Here is a 19,558-nt window from a genome sequence, read left to right as displayed (position 1 = left end):
TTTTAGCATTTATAGCAATGGTTATCAACTACCACAGGGATGGAATGTAAGTCACAAAAAAACAGGTTTTGGTGACAGCTGCAGAGAGATATTTGGGTGTGCGAGACTTGACATCAGAATAGTTACAGGGTGTGTTGAGTGGTGGTGTCCCTTCCTTTCAGGTTGTTGGCCTGAGGTAGGACTATGTAGATTTAAATAGTGGAGTAGGGTGGTGTTATTTTCTATTATTTAAATGTTTTTGTGAGTGTGTTGTTAGATGGTAGGGTATTTGTAAAAAATATATATACTCCAGTGTAGTAGGGGGCGGTAATGCAACATTTATTGGATGCCAACCGCCGTTAAAACTCATCAAAGAAGAAGATGTCTGCGTGTCAGAGATGCCTATTGAAACCTGGGATTCCTACTTTACTCGTAACATTACTGTCCTTTACTTTCATTGAAAAATATCCTCTTTGTCTGAATTTCCTTGACTCGCTGGTAGGGAAGAGTGGGGGAAAGTTGCGCGCTTACTAATAGTAAACAGGGAAATTGTAGATCTTTATATCTATTATAGACATGTATGTGCTGTGGCGAACCTTTTGGACATAGGCCTTCAGCGTGTGACGGGCTCGTGATGCTAAAAGGACACCAACCGTAAAACCAGCGCACTCATGTAGTGAGGACTGGCCACCCCTCAGAGCCTGGTTCCTCTCTAGGTTTCTTCCTTGGTTCCTGCCTTTCTAGGGAGTTTTTCCTAGCCACCGTGCTTCTACATCTACATTGCTTGCTGTTTGGGTTGTTAGGCTGGGTTTCTGTACAGCACTTTGTGACATCGGCTGATGTAAAAATGGCTTTAGAAATGGGATTGATTGATGTAGGAGAGTGCACTTCTTGGTAAAACAAAGGAAGTGGAGGCTATACACAGGTATACACCCTATACCCACTTTTTTTCAGTGGGCATTGCTATACTCACTTCTTAATCCCTTCTGTTGCGTATCAAAGTAGTGTAATGGAGGCATACAACTTATTAATTATGTAGTATAATTGGGGTTGGAAACTTTATGGTTACAGAGTTTTTCCGGAGATTTTCCATGGGAAGTTAAGCCCTAGAATTTGGGGAATTTTGCTTAAATTCATCAAATAAGTTAGCTTATAACAGTGAACCTTTTTTGTGGGATACACATATGGCAATTCTAGGTTTTGTGGCATATTTTGGTTAAACTATCCCCAATTCAATGGAATTGCAACCCTGTGCATGCACAGTGCATTAATCCATCACATGTGCAGTGCACTCTTCCATCACATATACAGCTGATTCTCAAGATCTTGCACACTAATGAGATGCTATTGAGCCCACACTACTACACTGTCTGAGCCAAGGACTACATTCTTTCTGGTAAGATTTGATAACAATACTGGGTGAGGTGAATATATTTTATATGACAATATTTTTTGTTAACTAGTAAATACACTGCGTACACAATTATTAGGCAAATTATATTCCTCAGGATTAATTTTATTGTTGAACAAACACAATGCTCTCAGTCAATCCAAAATGTTATTGAACCTCAAACCTGAATGTTTAACAAAGGAAAAGTGAGTATTGTCTTTCTCAGGGAAATATATAAGTGTTCACAATTATTAGGCAACTATTAGTGTGCAGAATTATTAGGCAACTAAATTACAAAAATAATTTCTCTCAACTCACTTGTTGATTCTCAATTTTTAGAGTAAGTGTAACAGATAAGTAACACAAAATGACAATTATATAACATTCAGTGACCAATATAGCCACCCTTATGTTCAATAACTGCCACGAGCCTTCCATCCATGGAGTCTGTCAGTTTGTTGATCTGTTCACGATCAATTTTCGCCGAAGCAGCAACCACAGCCTCCCAAATGCTGTTCAAAGAGGTGTATTGTCTTCCCTCCCTGTAAATCTCACGTTTGAGAAGGGCCCACAAGGAAGGAGGCCAGGACGTTATTCAGGCATTTCTGAGGCCCTTGCTGGCTAGTCAAGTAGTGGAGTACTTGGATGCATGTGATGGAGCATTGTCCTGCATAAAGATCATTGCCTTCTAGAGTGCTGAGGACGTCTTCCTGTACCACTGTTTGACGAAAGAATCTTCCAGAAACTGGCAGTAGGTTTGGGAGTTGAGTTTCAGTCCATCTTCAACCCGAAAAGGTCCAACTACCTCATCCTCAATGATAGCAGTCCATACCAGTACCCCTCCTTCACCTTGCTGGCACCTGACTCAAAGTGGTGCCCTGTGTCCATTACTGATCCAGCCACGGGCCCATCAATTTGGTCCATCAAGAGTCACTTTCATTTCATCTGTCCATAAAACCTTTGAAAAATCTGTGTTCAGGTATTTCTTTGCCCAATCTTGACGCTTCAACTTGTGAATCTTATTCAGTGGGGGTCTTGTTTCAGTCTTCTTGACCTTGGCCATGTCTCTGAGCACTTGACACCTTGTACTTCTGAACTCTCCAGGTAGGTTGCAGTTCTGGAATACGGTGGCACTGGAGGATAATGGGTTGCTGGTAGTTTGACGTTTAATTCTTCTCAAGTCTTTTGCAGTTAATTTGCGCCTTTTCTTCCCCATATGTTTTTTGCGCCCCAGTTGACTATTCGCAACAAAACGTTTGATTGTCCGGTGTTCACGCCTCAATAGTTGAGCTATTTAAAGAGTGTCGCATCCGTCTGAAAGGCATTTTACATTTTTGGCTTTTCAGTGTCAGTTAAATCTATTTTTTGGCCCATTTTACCTGAGCTAATGAGGCTGCCTAATAATTATGCACACCTTGATATAAGGTGTTATTCACTTTGCCACACCCTCCCTCATTACACAAATACATATCACCTGAAAATGATTAAATCCAATAAACATTGAAGTTTATATGGTTTGGACTTCGAAAATGTGAATAGAAATAATGATAAGATCAGAATACTCACTTGCCTAATAATTGTGCACGCAGTGTAGTAGCCTACAGCAAAGTGTGTTTAAATAATGTCTAACTTGTTAACAATTTCTGCTAGTGTCACCTTTGTGTGTAGAGATGGACCAAGGCGCAGCGTGCTCTGAGTTCCAAACAACAAACCGTGACGACAGAGGTGCTACATGCACTTACTCAAAATAAGATCCCACAAAACACAGTGGGGAAATAGCTGCATAAATATGATCCCCAATCAGAGACAACAATAAACAGCTGCCTCTGATTGGGAACCATACCAGGCAACCCTAGTCACACCCTGACCTAACCAACATAGAGAATAAAAGGCTCTCTATGGTCAGGGCGTGACAGCTAGTTAGTTTTTGCTACCATGTTGGTTTTAGCTTGCTTGAGCCTGCTAACTGAGAAGTGTTAATTCACCTGTTTCCAAACATGTTTAATTTTAAAACATTTATCTTACAAAGGAGTTGTTTAATCTAACTGCTTAACGATTTATTTGTACATGGAATTGTATTTCTTTTTTTTTTTTACAAAATAGTTTCTAATCTTTACAGGAAAATGCCACGGGCATTATCTGATGTGTGGAGACATTTCACTGCCGCTAATGTAGAAGGAAAAGCTGTGTACATTTGCAAATACTGTGCCAAATCATATGTGAAGAATGCAAAGACGCAGAATCATCTGGCCAAGTGCATAAAGTTCCCTCAGCGCTCACAACAAGCAACCTCTGACAAAAGTCCCTCTACTCCTATTCGAGGTGAAAATGATGAATCAGACACCTTATCGATAGCAACAGCTCATGGTCCTCCTGGAATCGGAAGTTTTCTTTGACTCAATGGAGCAACGTAGTCAGATAACTGCTGATGAATGTCTTGCTCTAGCTGTGTATGCAACTGGTTCACCTCTGATGCTCACAGGCAATATGTATTGGAAGAGATTTCTGAATGTTCTTCTCCCAGCATACACCCCTCCAACCAGACATGCTTTATCTACTCATTTGCTGGATGCAGAGTTCAAGTGAAGGTCAAGCAAATCATAGAGAAAGCAGACTGTATTGCAAACATCTCTGATGGGTGGTCAAATGTTTTTGGGCAAGGAATAATTAACTACATCTCTACCCCTCAACCAGTATTCTACAAGAGCACAGACACAAGGGACAACAGACACCCCGGTCTCTACGTTGCAGATGAGCTGAAGGCAGTCATCAATGACCTTAGACCACAGAAGGTATTTGCACTGGTGACAGACAATGCTGCGAACATGAAGGCTGCTTGGTCTAAAGTGGAGGAGTCCTACCATCACATTACACCCATTGGCTGTGCTGCTCATGCATTGAATCTGCTCCTCAAGGACATCATGGCACTAAAAACAATGGATACATTCTACAAGAGAGCCAAGGAAATGGTTAGGTATCTGAAGGGTCATCAAGTTATAGCAGCAATCTACCTCACCAAGCACAGTGAGAAGAATAAGAGCACCACATTGAAGCTACCCAGCAACAACCGTTGGGGTGGTGTTGTCATCATGTTTGACAGTCTCCTGGAGGGGAAGGAGTCTCTCCAAGAAATGGCCATATCACAGTCTGCCCCATCAAGAGGATCCTCCTGGATGATGTATTTTGGGAGAGAGTGGTAAGCAGCCTGAAACTAAATGTATCTACCCAGAAACTACCAAAGAAAAATTCTGGTTAAATATTTGTTTGTCTTCAACGTTAACCTTTTCCTTTATAACAAAACTGAAGCGATTAAATCAGAACATAATTGAAACTAATAATCTATAATTCTAATTATTTTTTATTATTTTATAAATCCTTAGCCTTTCTCTGAAATTGTAGAAGGCCCTCATTGTTCCCCACTGTGTTTGGGTTTGTAAAAATTTGTGGAGTGGTTGTATTTTCCCTCAGCATGCATTTTTTTCACCGTTCTGAATGTCTAGAGAATCCATATGTTGTTCTGAAATATGAACACAGAAATACAGGACATTTTGAACACTTTTATGGTAACAATTTGACAAAATTACAGTCATGATCTTGAATTGGACTCGCATTTTTCTGGTATCGGTCTTGTCTCTGACTTCTCTTCCCCCTTCCGTTCTCGGTCTTGACACTCTCGCCCCCTCTGCGGTCTTGGTCTTGAATCGTCTCGCTTTAGGTGGTCTCGAACACACTGCATCCTACTGTCCTGCCTTCCACTGGGATACTGTTATATTCACCTCATAATGGTTTTCTTTCTCTTTCTGTCGTGTGGTGGTCAAAGAAAGTGTGTGAAAACAGTTTGAACAACCCGTCCCTCTCTCTCTCTCTTCTCTTCAGTTAATGTCACCTCCCCCGGCTCTTACTGGCACCTACCCATGAACCCTCTCTCTTTCCATTCACTGTAACCAGCCCTGTCACCCACTGAGCACCGACCAAAACCAGGCTGAACTGAACTCTACTCTGCTCTGCTGTACTGTACTTTACTGTCCTGTACCGTGATGTCCAAACTTGTGAAACATAGACGTCTATGATTGGTACAGATTTGATGCGGTCCGGACCAACCAGATTTGGTCTTGTTTTGGGGGAGAATAATACCAAAACATGCAAAGGAGGATATTGCATTTTTCTATGTTTGTGTACCCATTCAGGATACATCACCATGAATTGACGTTCATAATTATGCATTTGTGTATAGTATAGATCAGGGATGTCATTTTATTACCGGGTGTTAATCCACTTCACTTACTGTAGTTCAACCAAAATACATTTTTAGAAACTTAAGGTGTCATGTCACAGCTGACACCCCATTCTTTCTGCAGACATCTTTGAATCTTAATTCGGTGTAGATATTTAACAGTTCTTGGAAGACATGGTCACAATTGAGGGAGATTTTCATTGGAAATTGTTAAAAGTAGTGCTTGTGCATGGAGTTGTGTGGCTTGTGCATGGAGTTGTGTGGCTTGTGCATGGAGTTGTGTGGCTTGTGCATGGAGTTGTGTGGCTTGTGCATGGAGTTGTGTGGCTTGTGCATGGAGTTGTGTGGCTTGTGCATGGAGTTGTGTGGCTTGTGCATGGAGTTGTGTGGCTTGTGCATGGAGTTGTGTGGCTTGTGCATGGAGTTGTGTGGCTTGTGTAGCCCTTTACACTTGTACCAGTATACGGTTTAAAATGGCAGATTTGGAGCGCAGTGGCTGTACAGTAACATGCTATACATCACGTCAGTGCTCTGACTGAGCTTCACAGCGCTGGATGGGTTTTGACTGACAGCTGTTCTGAACTTGAGCACCTCGCGGGACAACAAATTGCCCCCATCCCTCCCGCTAATTGGGCAACGTTTGCACGTTTTGTTGTCTGAGAGAGGAAAATGCTGTAAATAAAGAGGACTCTATGTATTTAGAAAGATGAGACATTGAGGATTTGTGAGTCCAAATGTCCACATCACATTTCCGTATCATAAAACTGATGTCCTATCCAGTGTCAACGTTTATGATCACTACGTGTGATGTAGAGTAACAAGATGACATGGCGTCATACCCTGGGTCGTTCTGAACAGAATGAGCCTATGTTCGTCTGTTGCGAAGGACAATCGCTGAATGCACTCACGACTCCATTCTATGTGCACCAAAATGTTGATCTGTTTCCCTGAATTGCATTGTGAAAGCTTAACACTGTGACATTGTATTTTATAAATTGACAATAGAACAGGCTTTTTGGAGAGGTGTGTGTGACCACTGGGAGACACCAGTTAGTCCTCTCACTGAGAACCCTTGGAATTATTTTGTCTTTTGTTGCACCTACCCCACATTTTCCAGGAATATTCTTATCATTAACTGAATGTATCCAGATTATTTTCTGATTTCTTTATCAACAAATGCAACGAAAAGTACAGTGAAATTGTAAAATGAACAAAATCAAAAGTGTAATTTTTGGATTCGGTCTTGTGTCAGGTGAACTGTTGTGTTCTCACCTTTTGGTCAAATAATTTTCCTATAATCTCGAAACTGTTCCTTTTCAATCGCTACCATGTTTATGCATATGCTTTTTATATTTCCTCTGTAAGGAACATCTCAATTTAGCCCTATGCATATCGGCCAATTCCCACGAGTATAAAGGGTTAACTTTGCAATCGATGGTTTTTGTTTGGCATACTTTTAAAGTGAAAAATCGGAGTCTCAGCCTCATTATGCCACCATCGAATTGCCTGCCTGTAATTACAGTTCTATTCTCTGCCTGATGCTATATCTGTGCATTGAGAGAAAGCTGTGGTTTGTCATTTGTGGACGACCTTGGGCTCTGGAGAATCCTTCCGAAGAAGATGTGGCTAAGTGTGTGTGTGTGTGTGTGTGTGTGTGTGTGTGTGTGTGTGTGTGTGTGTGTGTGTGTGTGTGTGTGTGTGTGTGTGTGTGTGTGTGTGTGTGTGTTCGTGAGTGCTTGCCTGCCTCTTTGTGTGCATGTGCGTGTGTACATTTATATGTGTGTGCAAGGCTGACCATAAGCGAGATTTGGTTGGGGGGCCCCCACCTCGTGGGCGAAACATTTAAGTGGCCCCCCTCTTGACGAAGTTTTAGCTTCAATTTCCTGCTGTTCTTCATATTTTGTCATGGGGCATGGATAACATTTTGCACTTTTAAAGCAAGTTTTCTGAAGTTCTACATATTTTGCCATGGGGTGGGAGAACATTTAGCAAATGTATAACTAATTTCATGCAATTATACTCTCTATATATACTTTGCCATGGCGCGGAGAGATAAATTAGCAGTTTTACATCCAATTTCCTGCACATTTTGCCATGGGATGGGGAGAAATTGTTGAAGTTTTAAAGCTAATTTCCTGAAATTTTGCCATAACTTATACCATATTAATGTAATATCGGAGTGAGAATGACTAACAAAATCAGGGCCCCTGGAGGTCAGGGCCCCTGAGCACGTGCCCGGTCTATAAATCTGTCATGATTACTTTTAGATAGCTGGCTAGACTAATTTATCAATCTGAAAATGAGTTGAATCCCTGACTGAGTAAAAATAAGTACCAAAAAAAATGATGTCGCTTATGCCCTGTGTGTGTGTGTGTGTGTGTGTGTGTGTGTGTGGTGATGTATTGGAAAGGGGAAAGGGTTCAGTTGCACAACTCAATGCATTCAACCGAAATGTATCTTCCACATTTAACCCAACCCCTCTGCAGGTTTCATGTGTGTTTTTGATCTGAACACACCCTTTGGTCCAGCTGGCGCACCACTGGCCACAGTTAGGGTAGTGTGTGTGTACAATTGTGTACAGTCTGCCCCTGCTGTGAATAGGCTCCAGGCCTTCCTTCCCTCAGCCGGAGTTGGAAGACAGAGTGGACCCGACTGGTTCAGACAGGATTTGCTGTGTACCACTGGCTTCACTGACTGCCCTTTTAAAATATTTCACTAGGCTTTTAGGTCTACTGAAATGTCCATAAAACAACGTCCTTGGTTCTTGCTCGGAAACCTATACATACAGTTTTGATCCACATAGAGAGTCTTCCAAATGTATTATTCTCCTGCAATGGAAACTCTGTGTGTGTGTGTGTGTGTGTGTGTGTGTGTGTAAGGGCATAGCATCAGCTAACCTCTGGGTCCGGCTGGGCTGGGTCCATTTCCCAGTTACTAGAACTAAAGGGAAACACATTGCTGAGTAGAACCAGTGCCAGAGCAATGAGAGTCCAACAGCAACTCTGGAGCCAGCTCTCCAGTCCATACAGGCTCCACTATAGCCTCGCCATGATGTCATGATCCCAGAATACTGGACTGTGTGTGTGTGTGTGTGTGTGTGTGTGTGTGTGTGTGTGTGTGTGTGTGACAGAATGCCGCTGCTGTAATAGAACTTTGTGGAAGGGTGGTTGTCTTGTTGCTGCACATTCAAAGGCCGTGTTTGTCAGAGGGCTTGGGATTCTTCGTGTGCCTCCTCAGAAGACATTGGTTTCTCTGCCACTTCCGCCACTTTGAGCTGAGGCATTTGAGAGGAATGTTACTCATAAATTCTTCCACATTCCCCGTTCCCACAAAGCTGTGTCTGTGTGCGCGTCAGTGCGTTCTTTCCTTTGTGTGTGTGTATGTATGCGTATGCGTGTGCGTGCGTGCCTGTGCGTGCGTGCGTGTTTCCACTGTAACTGTGACCAAGTGGCGTGCGAAGTGCACTAGATCTGTTAGGCGTCTCGTTGCAGTGTAAACAGTGGTGTTCTCTGGTATTAATGGCGCTCTCTGTGTCTCTGTGGTTTAACACGAGCCTGACAGCTTTCTTAGAGTCCTCTCTGGCCAGGGCACACAAAGGACCGGCTGTAACCGTGAGACTTGACACCAGTGCACTTTCACGTCCAACCAGACTTCCGTGTAACACACTGTAGCCGTAACCAAGAGGGGCAGTACAACGGGAGTCAAGTCTCACATAAGTAGGCAAAGAGTTAGTCTTTACTATACAGGTTTAGTAGTTACAAGTGATGACATCGAAACTTTTTTTTTTTATTAGTCGCATTTTAAAAATCTAACGCAAAATATATTTGACAATGGATGCTCAATGCAAGAGCATTTGGGGAATGTAACTGTTCCCTTTTCCATTTAGGAACATAAATCAGGAAGTGTTATCAGTAATGACACTCACTATGTCCAGTATGCACCACCTCCCGTTCTTTATTTGGATGTAGTTGTTGCATTTGGGTTTGATCTTTCTCCTCTAAGACTGTTTTAATGTGTTAGACCAAGAGGGAAATGAATGGTCTCGTTCACGTCATTCAGTGCAAGTGAGGGGAGTGGGACTGAGGATGTAGTCAGTGACTGTGTATGTAAACATGGAACATAAACGTGATGTGTCCATCATTCTCCCTCTTACAGATTCAGCAGCTGGAGACACAGGTGATAGAGGCAGAGAAGCGTGCCTTCAAAGCTCACCAGCAGGTAAATGAGGTGTGTGTGTGTGTGTGTGTGTGTGTGTGTGTGTGTGTGTGTGTGTGTGTGTGTGTGTGTGTGTGTGTGTGTGTGTGTGTGTGTGTGTGTGTGTGTGTGTGTGTGTGTGTGTGTGTGTGTTACATGTACAGATAAATGCCAAAATAAAGGCAACACCAACATAAAGTGTCTTAATAGGGTGTTAGAACAGCTTCAATCCACCTTGACATAGATTCTACACATGTCTGGAACTCTACTGGAGGGACGCAACACCATTCTTGCCTGAAAAATTCCATCATTTGGTGTTTTGTTGATGGTGGTGGAAACCGTCGTCTCAGGCGCCACTCCAGTATCTCCCATAAGTGTTCAGTTGGGTTGAGATCCGGTGACTGAGACATGGCATATGGTTAACACGTTTTCATGCTCGTCAAACCATTCAGTGACCACTCGTGGATGGGGGCTTTTTCATCCTATGGGGGCATAGCCATGGTAGCCAAAATACTGGCCTGCCCAGCATTTTTATACATGACCATAAGCATGATGGGATGTTTAATTGCTTAATTAACTCAGGAGCCACACCTGTGTGGAAGCACCTGCTTTTGACATACTTTGAATCCCTCATTTACTTTAGGTGTTTCCTTTATTTGGGAAGTTACCTGTATAGTTCTTGAGCACATTCTATTATGTGTGATGAGTGCGCATGCGTACTCTTCATAACAGTGTGTGTGTCTCTCTCAGGTGCAGTGGATGGAGGAGAAGGTGAAGGCTCCAGACGGTCAGTCAGGTGACTCTGAGGTGCGGTTGTTCAAACGCTGTCAGGACCTACAGTCTCTCCTACAGGAGAAGGATGATGTCATCGCCCTGCTGGAGACACAACTGGAGGAGCAGGTAAACAGTTGTCCCTAGACTTTCTCCCCTAATGATTAGGTTTAGGATTGTGAGAGGGTAAGCTGATCCTAGAACAGTGTTTGTGACTACAGCTGGAGGAGTAGGTAAAGAGCTGCCACTAGACAGTGATCTAAGGTCAGTTTTGTTATTTTCCGCCGTAATGGTTAAGGTTAGGATTGTGGGGATGGTATGCTGATCCTAGATCAGTGTTGATGTCTGTCTCTCTCCCTTACCAGAAACAGATCCGAGCCCAGGATGCTAAGACTGTGGAGGAGAAAGCAGCGAAGATCAAAGAGTGGGTGATGCTGAAGCTGTGTGAGGTACAGTACATGAAGTGTGTGTCCTCACAAGGATAGCAAAACAAGGAAAGCATATTGCTAGTCTCCACAAGGAATAATGCTATTTTAGGCTTAGGGTTGCAATTAGGGTTAGGGAAATAGGATTTTCAATGGGAATCAATTGTTTGGTCACCACAAGGAAAGTAAAACAAGCATGTGTGTATTTGTATAGTATTAGTGTTGATGCTTTTTGGTGTTACAAGAGTTTGTGCTGTTCTTAGTTTGAGGTGGAGAATGCTGCTCTGAGAGAGACCAACATTCAGCAGGAGGCTCAGATCCAGGAGTTACAGAAACAGATGCAGGGTAAGGACCACAGGAAAGACACGCACACACACACACACACACATACCCAAGTCTCCTGGCTAGACATTTTAAAGTCTCTGTTTCATGTATGTGTTCCAGCCCTGGAGCAAAAGCGAGGAGTTGGTGTCCAGTCTAAGCCCGGGGAAGCCCAGCGTCTCAGCAGCCTGACATTTGGCTGTTTCCAGGTACGAGGGAAGAACCCCCAGGTCCTAACAGGCCCCGAGCCCGTCCAGAGGACCCTCAGAACCCAGCCCGAGGCCGAAGGGGGTAACAACACTGGTCAGTCCCTACCTCCTCATATCTACTGGATGACCATCACTGATAATTTCTATGACTATCAATGTCGTACTACAGATGTAGGATCTTAATTTGAGCCCGTTTTCTACAGCAGAAAAATAGTCCTGCAGCAACAGGAAATGTGAATTATAATTCATGGAGATTTTTGTAGGGGTTGATACATTGTTTGTTAAGGCAAATCATGTCTGACATTTAAGTGGAAATTACAAACTTTAAAAGCCTTTTTAAACTTTGAATATACTACACGTTTGCATTTCCTGCTCTACAGGACAATTCTTAGCAACAAAAGAGTGATCAAATTAAGATCCTACATCTTATGTTCTTCACTTCTGGTCCAGGAAAACCACTAGTCCAGTGGATAGGTGAAATGATTGTTCCATTTTATGATACAAGTATCAAACTTGTTACACTAATACTAGATACCTTAAGGAACATTTTAAAGATTGAGGCTATCTGGGAAGCCTGTCAGTCATTCAGGGTGGCCATTTTAATAAAATTACTGCCATGTGGATTTCCTGGTAGAAGAAAGCCTCTACCATCCGTTCTATTGGCCAATGTGCAATCACTGGAGAATAAACTGGATGAGCACCGACATTAAAAACAGTAAAATCTTATGTTTCATCGAGTCGTGGCTGAACGACGACATAGATAATATACAGTTGACTGGGTTTTCCATGCATCGGCAGGACAGAACAGCTACGTTCGGTAAGACGAGGGGTGGGAGTTTGTGTCTATTTGTCAATAACAGCTGGTGTGCAATGTCTAATATTAAGGTAGTCTCGAGGTATTGCTTGCCTGAGGTAGTATGGTCTACAGCTTATCATGAGGTACTCTATCTACCAAGAGAGTTTTCATCTATATTTTTCTTAGCCATCTATTTACCACCACAAACCAACGCTGGCACTAAGACCGCACTCAAGGAGCTGTATAAGGCCATAAGTAAACACGAAAATGCTCATTGGGAAGCGGCGCGCCTAGTGGCCGGGGACTTTAATGCAGGCGAACTTACGTCCGTTTTACCTCACTTCTACCAGCACGTGCAACCAGAGGGAAGAAAAAAAACTCTTAATAATAATTAGTACATATACAGCCCAATGATGGCTTAAAATGTTTGAGGTGGTGTGGAGAACACAATAAAATGAACCAAGTATCCCTTATGTATGTGTCCTGTAAACGTATGCCGAAATGTGGTGGAAATTGAGAAGATCAAATTTGATGATTTATATATATTTTGAATGATTAAAAGATATTGTGTGATATCTGTGGATTAGAATGATATATATATATATAATTTGTACCAAAACAGTGCTTGTATGATAAGTAATGGTAGCCTTAGTATCGTGTCCCATACATCCCATTCAAAATGGTTCTATTGGAATGGCTTCATGTCAAATGTTTGGGCACTCCTACTCATTCAAGGGTTTTTCTTTATTTTTACTATTTTCTACATTGTAGAATAATAGTGAAGACATCAAAACTATGAAATAACACATATGGAATCATGGAGTAACCAAAGCTGACATCAAGGGAAAGGATGGCTACTTTGAAGAATCTCAAATATAAAATATATTTGATTTGTTTAACCCTTTCTTGGTTACTACATGATTCCATATGTGTTATTTCATAGTTTTGCGCTAACGTGCCTTATGAAGCTTAACTAATCATAATTCCTTTGATTAGTTGAATCAGGCGTGTTAGTACTGGGCTGAAACAAAAGCCTGCACAGCATAGTCTGTGGGTCCCCAGTACCAGGGTTGAAGAACATTGATTTGGTATGTTATTTGGTACATGATATTTACATGGAGTGTGTTTGTTTACTTTGACAGATAATGCCACTAACCAGACATCAGTCTCCTCCGGGGCAGAGAGTGGAGGCCACAGACCAGCGGACGCTACCTCAGAGGAGGAGACTGAGCGTGTGTGTGAGAGCGCAGCAGGCCCAGAGTTTCGATGTGTGTCCTCTGTGCTCTCCGTTGCTGCTTCAGAGGGCGAGGGTGGACGTTTCAGTGAGGGAGGGGGGGTGTCCGCTGAAGTACAGCCGTCCCGGCAGCGATACCTACCTCACGGCGTCCGATGACAGCAGCTCTCTGTTCGACGATGACATGGAGCGTACTAAGTGCCCCCACTTCCACCTGCCGGGGTCCGGGGAGGTGGGGCTGGCGGAGAAGGACGGGGTCAGGGAGAGGAAGCTTGAGGACTGCTCCTCGGACGAACTCAACAAACGCTTCCAGTCCCAGAGACTAGACTCTTCGTCCTCCTCCAGTGATCCCTCCAACACCCCGAGCCCCATCCTCACCCCCACCCTCACCCCCAAGCGCCCCACCTCCACCCAGGACTCCAGAGACCTCCCTGCATCTCCCAAGCAGCCCCGCCTGCGGACGCCCGCTGGATTTGGCGTGATGAGTGTGGCCCTGGCCAAGAGACACCTGAGCCAGCCGCCAATCAGCACGGAGGCGGCTCATGGACGGACGCGCAACGCCATCAGCATGCTCCGCCCCCTTAGGCCCCAGGAGACCGACCTGGATCAGGAACAGGAGGTCAGCATGGAGAGAAGTAGAGACACGCTGCCTCAGCCAGCCACCAAGCCAACCTTGCGCACCTCACCAGCCTCACTCGCCACGGACAAAGAGGAGCCCCCAGAGAGCCCAGACCCCCCTCCCATTGTGCCAGGGAGCAAGCCACCAACACCCCCTTTACACAGGTTCCCCTCCTGGGTGAGCACTAAGTTCTATTTACCTTTTTATTGTACATACTTTGAGTGTTTTATGCTTTACTTGTGTCGACTGTTCCTTTAGGAAAGCCGGATATATGCAGTGGCTAAGTCTGGCATCAGGCTGTCAGAGACCTCATGTACAGACCAGACAAGCAAAGGTGAGCGAGAGAAGACGAAATTCCCGGGTCAGTACCGTTCTGCCATTGGCCCTGTGTTTTGGAGAAGGCTCTGTGATTGGCTGATTGAACTGTCATCTCTGTTCCAGACCCCTCCCTCCAGCCCTCGTATCCTGCTTTTGTGCTCTACACATCCCTCATCTATAAAAACATGACCACGCCTGTTTACACTACGCTGAAGGGGGTAGGTGTGTGCGTATGTACGTGTGAGTGTGCAAATATACTGTGTGTGTGTGTGTGTGTGTGTGTGTGTGTGTGTGTGTGTGTGTGTGTGTGTGTGTGTGTCACCCACAGAAGTCCTGTTTTAATGTGACCCTCTAGTGTGTATGTGTGTGTCAAGCTGATGGTGTGTATTACCTTCTCTAGAAAGCCACTCTGCTGAGCAGTAGTCCATTCTCAGAGGAGTCGTGCAGCTCAGAGGAGTCATCCAGCTCAGAGTCGTCGTCCAGCTCAGAAGTAGAGGAAGCATCTAAATGTAGCTCACACCCCTCTAGATCCGGCCCCCGCAAGAACAGCAACCCCGGCAGCCCCCGCTCCCTCAAGAGAGGTACTGCACACACACGGACACTTCATAAATACAGACTCACACACACACACGCACACACACACGGTCAGATACCTCACACACACACCACAAGAAAACTCACACAAGAGTACGCATCTCACATTGCTTCATATTAACCTCTCTTGGGCAGGTGGGACGCTAGCCCACGGTTCACACTATTCAACAGCCAGTGAAAAATCAGAGCGTTAAATTCAAATCAACAAAATGTCATAATTCAAAGTTCTCAAACATACGACTATTTTACACCATTTCAAAGGTACACTTCTCCTTAATGTAACCACATTGTCCGATTTCAAAAAGGCTTTACGGCAAAAGCATAAAGTTAGATTATGTTAGGACAGGTACAACACAACAAAAACCACACAGCCATTTTCCACGCAAGAGAGGGGTCACAAATACCAGAAATTCAGCTAAAATTAAGCACTAACCTTTGACGATATTCATCAGATGACACTCCTAGGACTCAATGTTAGACAATACATGTATGTTTTGTTCGATAAAGTTCATATTTATTTCCCAAAACAGCATTTTACATTGGCGCTTGATGTTTAGAAAATATTTTGCCTCCAATACTGCCGGTGAATCAGCACAACAATTTACAAAAATACTCATCATAAACGTTGATTAAAATATTGAACTGCTATTCAAAGAATTATAGATGAACATCTCCTTTATGCAACCGCTGTGACAGATTTGAAAAAAGCTTCACGGGGAAAGCACACTTTGCAATAATATGAGTACGGCGCTCAGAAACATACACTAGGCAATACAGATACCCGCCATTTTGGAGTCATCTAAAATCATAAATAGCATTATAAATATTCACTTACCTTTGATGATCTTCATCAGAAGGCACTTCCAGGAATCCCAGGTCCACAATAAATGTTGTTTTGTTCGATAAAGTCCATAATTTATGTCCAAATACCTCCTTGTTGTTTGCGCGGTCAGTAAGCTACTCCAAATGTAGGAAGCGCGCCCACAATTTCACAATGAAAAGTTTTTTAAAAGTTATATTTACGTTCGGTGAAACATGTCAAACGTTGTATAGCATCAATCTTTAGAGCCTTTTTAACATAGAACTTCAATAATATTCCAACCAGACAATTCCAATGTCTTGAAAAACGTTTTGGAACACAGCTACCTCATCACGTGAACGCGCCAATGAACTCATGTCCTTCCCTGAGTCACCAACTCCCCGGCCTTCTTGTTCGCTCTCTGTTCACTGCAAAAGCCTGAAACTAGGTTCTAAAGACTCTAATTTGGGTACGTTTTTCATCCGGCTGTGGAAATACTGCCCCCTACCCAAGAGAGGTTAAAACCAAATCCATACATGTTTATTACCATGTTCTCATGACTGTCTGTGTTGTCCCTGCTTGTCCAGCAGTGTCCATGTCGTCCATGACATCAGAGAGTGACTATGCCATTCCTCCTGATGCCTACTCTACTGACACAGAGTGTTCTGAGCCAGAGCAGAAACTGCCCAAGACCTGCTCCAGCACCCTCGACAACGGAAAGAGTGTAAGAACATTGTCTTTTTGTTGAACACAAACCACGTTTCTCTCTCTATAGCTAGGTTTCCATCCAACTGGCGACAGATTTTCATTCCAATATTCTAAAATCTGCATGAAACAATATGCCACCAGAGGGGTGTTTCCATCAAACTGACTCGTTGCAGATAAAAAGGCACTGCGTGATGACGTACTGCACATAGAAAACACTTTAGCAGTTAAGTTCCCATGTATGTACCAAATAAAAAAAATCTAAGTTATGTGTGTTTCCATTGCATTTTCAACTCTACCGATGCTCTCTTGACAAGAGTTTGCTGATAAAGTGGACAGGTTATATGATGAAATATGGATAATCATTTTATTTGATTATTGGCAACCAAGCACCGATCATCATGTCACCAGCAATCAAATAATAGCCTACCCTCGATATTTAGCCTATTGGAAATTTGTATGATCACCTATAGTTAATCACCATGTAAAGTCCGTAACTTATTTCATCCGCTGATAAACTTTTCATGCTTTTCCACGTCATGGTGGTAGGCCGACACCGTGACATATCATCGTGTGACTCCAAGTTTACTTCGAATTGATGGTTATTATATCAATATTTGCAAATAAAGGTGTTTCCACCTCCATTTCTCTCCACATAATACATTTTACAGACACAAAAAGATCCCACCATGTCGAAATGAACAAATTGTCTGTTAACATTTATCACATTGTACCGACATTTCCTGTTTCCATCAGCCCTGTCGTGACATTTCAAGTCAGGTAATTCATGCGCATGAAATGGTTGGATGTAAGAACAGTGACAGTTTTTTTTCTTTCAATACAGTGACGTAGCCAACACCGAGTGCATTCAGAAAGTATTCAGTCCCCTTGACTTGTTCCACATTTTGTTACGTTACAGCCTTATTCTAAAATGGATTAAAATAAATAATCAGCAATCTACACACAATACCCCATAATCACAAAGCGAAAACAGGTTTTTAGAAATGTTAGCAACTTTATAAAAAAAAGAAATAGGGGCCTCCTCAGAGATGCAGCGGTCTAAGGCACTTCATTGCAGTGTTGCGGAGTCACTACAGCCTGGGGTTCGATCCCAGGCTATGTCACAACCGGCCATGAACGGGAGTCCCATAAGGTGGCGCACAATTGACATCGTCCAGGTTAAGGGAGGGTTTGGCCGGGGGGGGGCTTTACTTGGCTTATCGCGCTCTAGTGACTCCTTGTGGCGGGCCGGGCGCCTGCAGGATGTCTTCGGTCAGGAAACATTGGTGCAACTGGCTTCCGGGTTAAGCGAGCGGGTGTTAAGAAGCGCGACTTGGCGGGTCATGTTTCGGAGGACGCATTGCTCAACCTTCGCCTCTCCCGAGCCCGTTGGGGAGTTAGAGCGATGAGAAATATTTTTTATATAAAAAATAGATATAAAAAAAAATGGATACCTTATTTACATAAGTATTCAGACCCTTTGCTATGAGACCCGAAATTGAGCTCAGGCGCATCCTGTTTCCATTGATCATCCTTGAGATGTTTCTACAACTTGATTGGAGTCCGCCTGTGGTAAATTCAATTGATTGGACATAATTTGGAAAGGCACACACCTGTCTATATAAGGTCACACAGTTTACAGTGCATGTCAGAGCAAAAACAAAGCCATGAGGTCAAAGGAATTGTCCGTAGAGCTCCGAGACAGGATTGTGTCGAGGCACAGATCTGTGTGACATTAGTGCTAGTACGAACTTGGACCCAGGCGCAGAGAAACACAGCAGGCAGAGGTAAGGGTAAAACAACAAAGCAAGGGCACACATGAACACTGAACAAAACATGAGAGCTGAGCAACTGGTCCAGTCCACAGAAGAACCTAAATAGTCATCCAGCAGGTGATCCCATTAAGCCCAATCATGGTCACCTGAATACTAGAAGAAACCCAAAGGTGCTCGCCAGTGGCAACCACAGGTAGTACACTCAAGGGAGAAAACCTGACCTGTGACAGGACCCCCCCCCCTCAAGGAACGGCTCCCGTCGTTCCACCAGGGGTAGCTGAACGTCAACGGAAGACCTGAATGAGTCCAGGGTCCAAAATGTCCCGGGCCAGAACCCAGGAACGTTCCTCAGGCCCGTAACCCTCCCAGTCCACGTAATACTGAGTCGCTCGCCAGAACCGACGACTGGAGAGGATTCGTCGCACCGTGTAGGCTGGCTGTCCCGCTATCGTATGAGGCGGAGGTGGAGACCGAGTGGCCGGAACCAGAGGACTGAACACCACAGGCTTGAGTCTGGAGATGTGGAAGGTAGGATGATTCCTCATTGACTGGGGAAAACGAAGACGATAGACCATTGGATTAATGCGCCGTAGAACCTTGAATGGCCCAACGTACCGGGGAGCCAACTTCCTAGATTCCACGTGTAGAGGCAGATCCCTAGTAGACAACCAGACCATCTGGCCTGGACGCAGGAGGGGACTCGGGCGGTGATGATGGTTGGCCTGTCGTTGAACCCAAGCTGAGGACCTCAGGAGCGCTGACCGAGCCCTCTTCCAGGTCCGGCGGCAACGAGAGAGGAGGCGTTGAGCGGAAGGAACCGTCACTTCAATCTCCTGATCTGGAAACGAGGGGCTGGTAACCGTACAACACCTGGAATGGTGACAGGCCAGTGGAGGAACACTGAAGAGTGTTGTGTGCATACTCCACCCAGGGAAGGTGCTGACTCCAAGTGGCGGGGTTGGTGGACACACAGTACTGTAAAACGGTCTCCAGATTCTGGTTCACTTGCTCAGTTTGACCGTTGGACTGAGGGTGATAACCCGAGGACAGACTGGCTGATGACCCCAGAAGAGTACGGAAAACATGCTGAATGACTAGCTGAGCAGTCTCACGGGCAAATGGAAGCTTAGGCAGCGGAATGAAATGTGCCGCCTTGGAAAAGTGGTCCACAATGACCAGGATGACCGTGTGTCCC

At 44.1% G+C, this 19,558-nt stretch overlaps 1 protein-coding gene across 1 annotated transcript in view; it reads left to right on the top strand.

Moving 5' to 3' along the window:
- The window catches only part of plekhh2 (pleckstrin homology domain containing, family H (with MyTH4 domain) member 2), a 58,806-nt gene that overhangs the window by 24,199 nt on the left and 15,049 nt on the right, over window positions 1-19,558 (top strand). Inside the window, 11 exon segments of the mRNA XM_014154132.2 lie at window positions 9,759-9,821; window positions 10,548-10,697; window positions 10,934-11,017; window positions 11,257-11,338; window positions 11,438-11,617; window positions 13,462-13,603; window positions 13,605-14,349; window positions 14,431-14,506; window positions 14,614-14,708; window positions 14,891-15,071; window positions 16,471-16,607. Coding sequence (XP_014009607.2) covers window positions 9,759-9,821; window positions 10,548-10,697; window positions 10,934-11,017; window positions 11,257-11,338; window positions 11,438-11,617; window positions 13,462-13,603; window positions 13,605-14,349; window positions 14,431-14,506; window positions 14,614-14,708; window positions 14,891-15,071; window positions 16,471-16,607 — 1,935 coding nt within the window.

The sequence above is a fragment of the Salmo salar genome, chromosome ssa18, assembly GCF_905237065.1.
Source record: "Salmo salar chromosome ssa18, Ssal_v3.1, whole genome shotgun sequence".
Lineage (NCBI taxonomy): Eukaryota > Metazoa > Chordata > Actinopteri > Salmoniformes > Salmonidae > Salmo > Salmo salar.
This window is presented reverse-complemented; position numbering and strand designations above follow the sequence as displayed.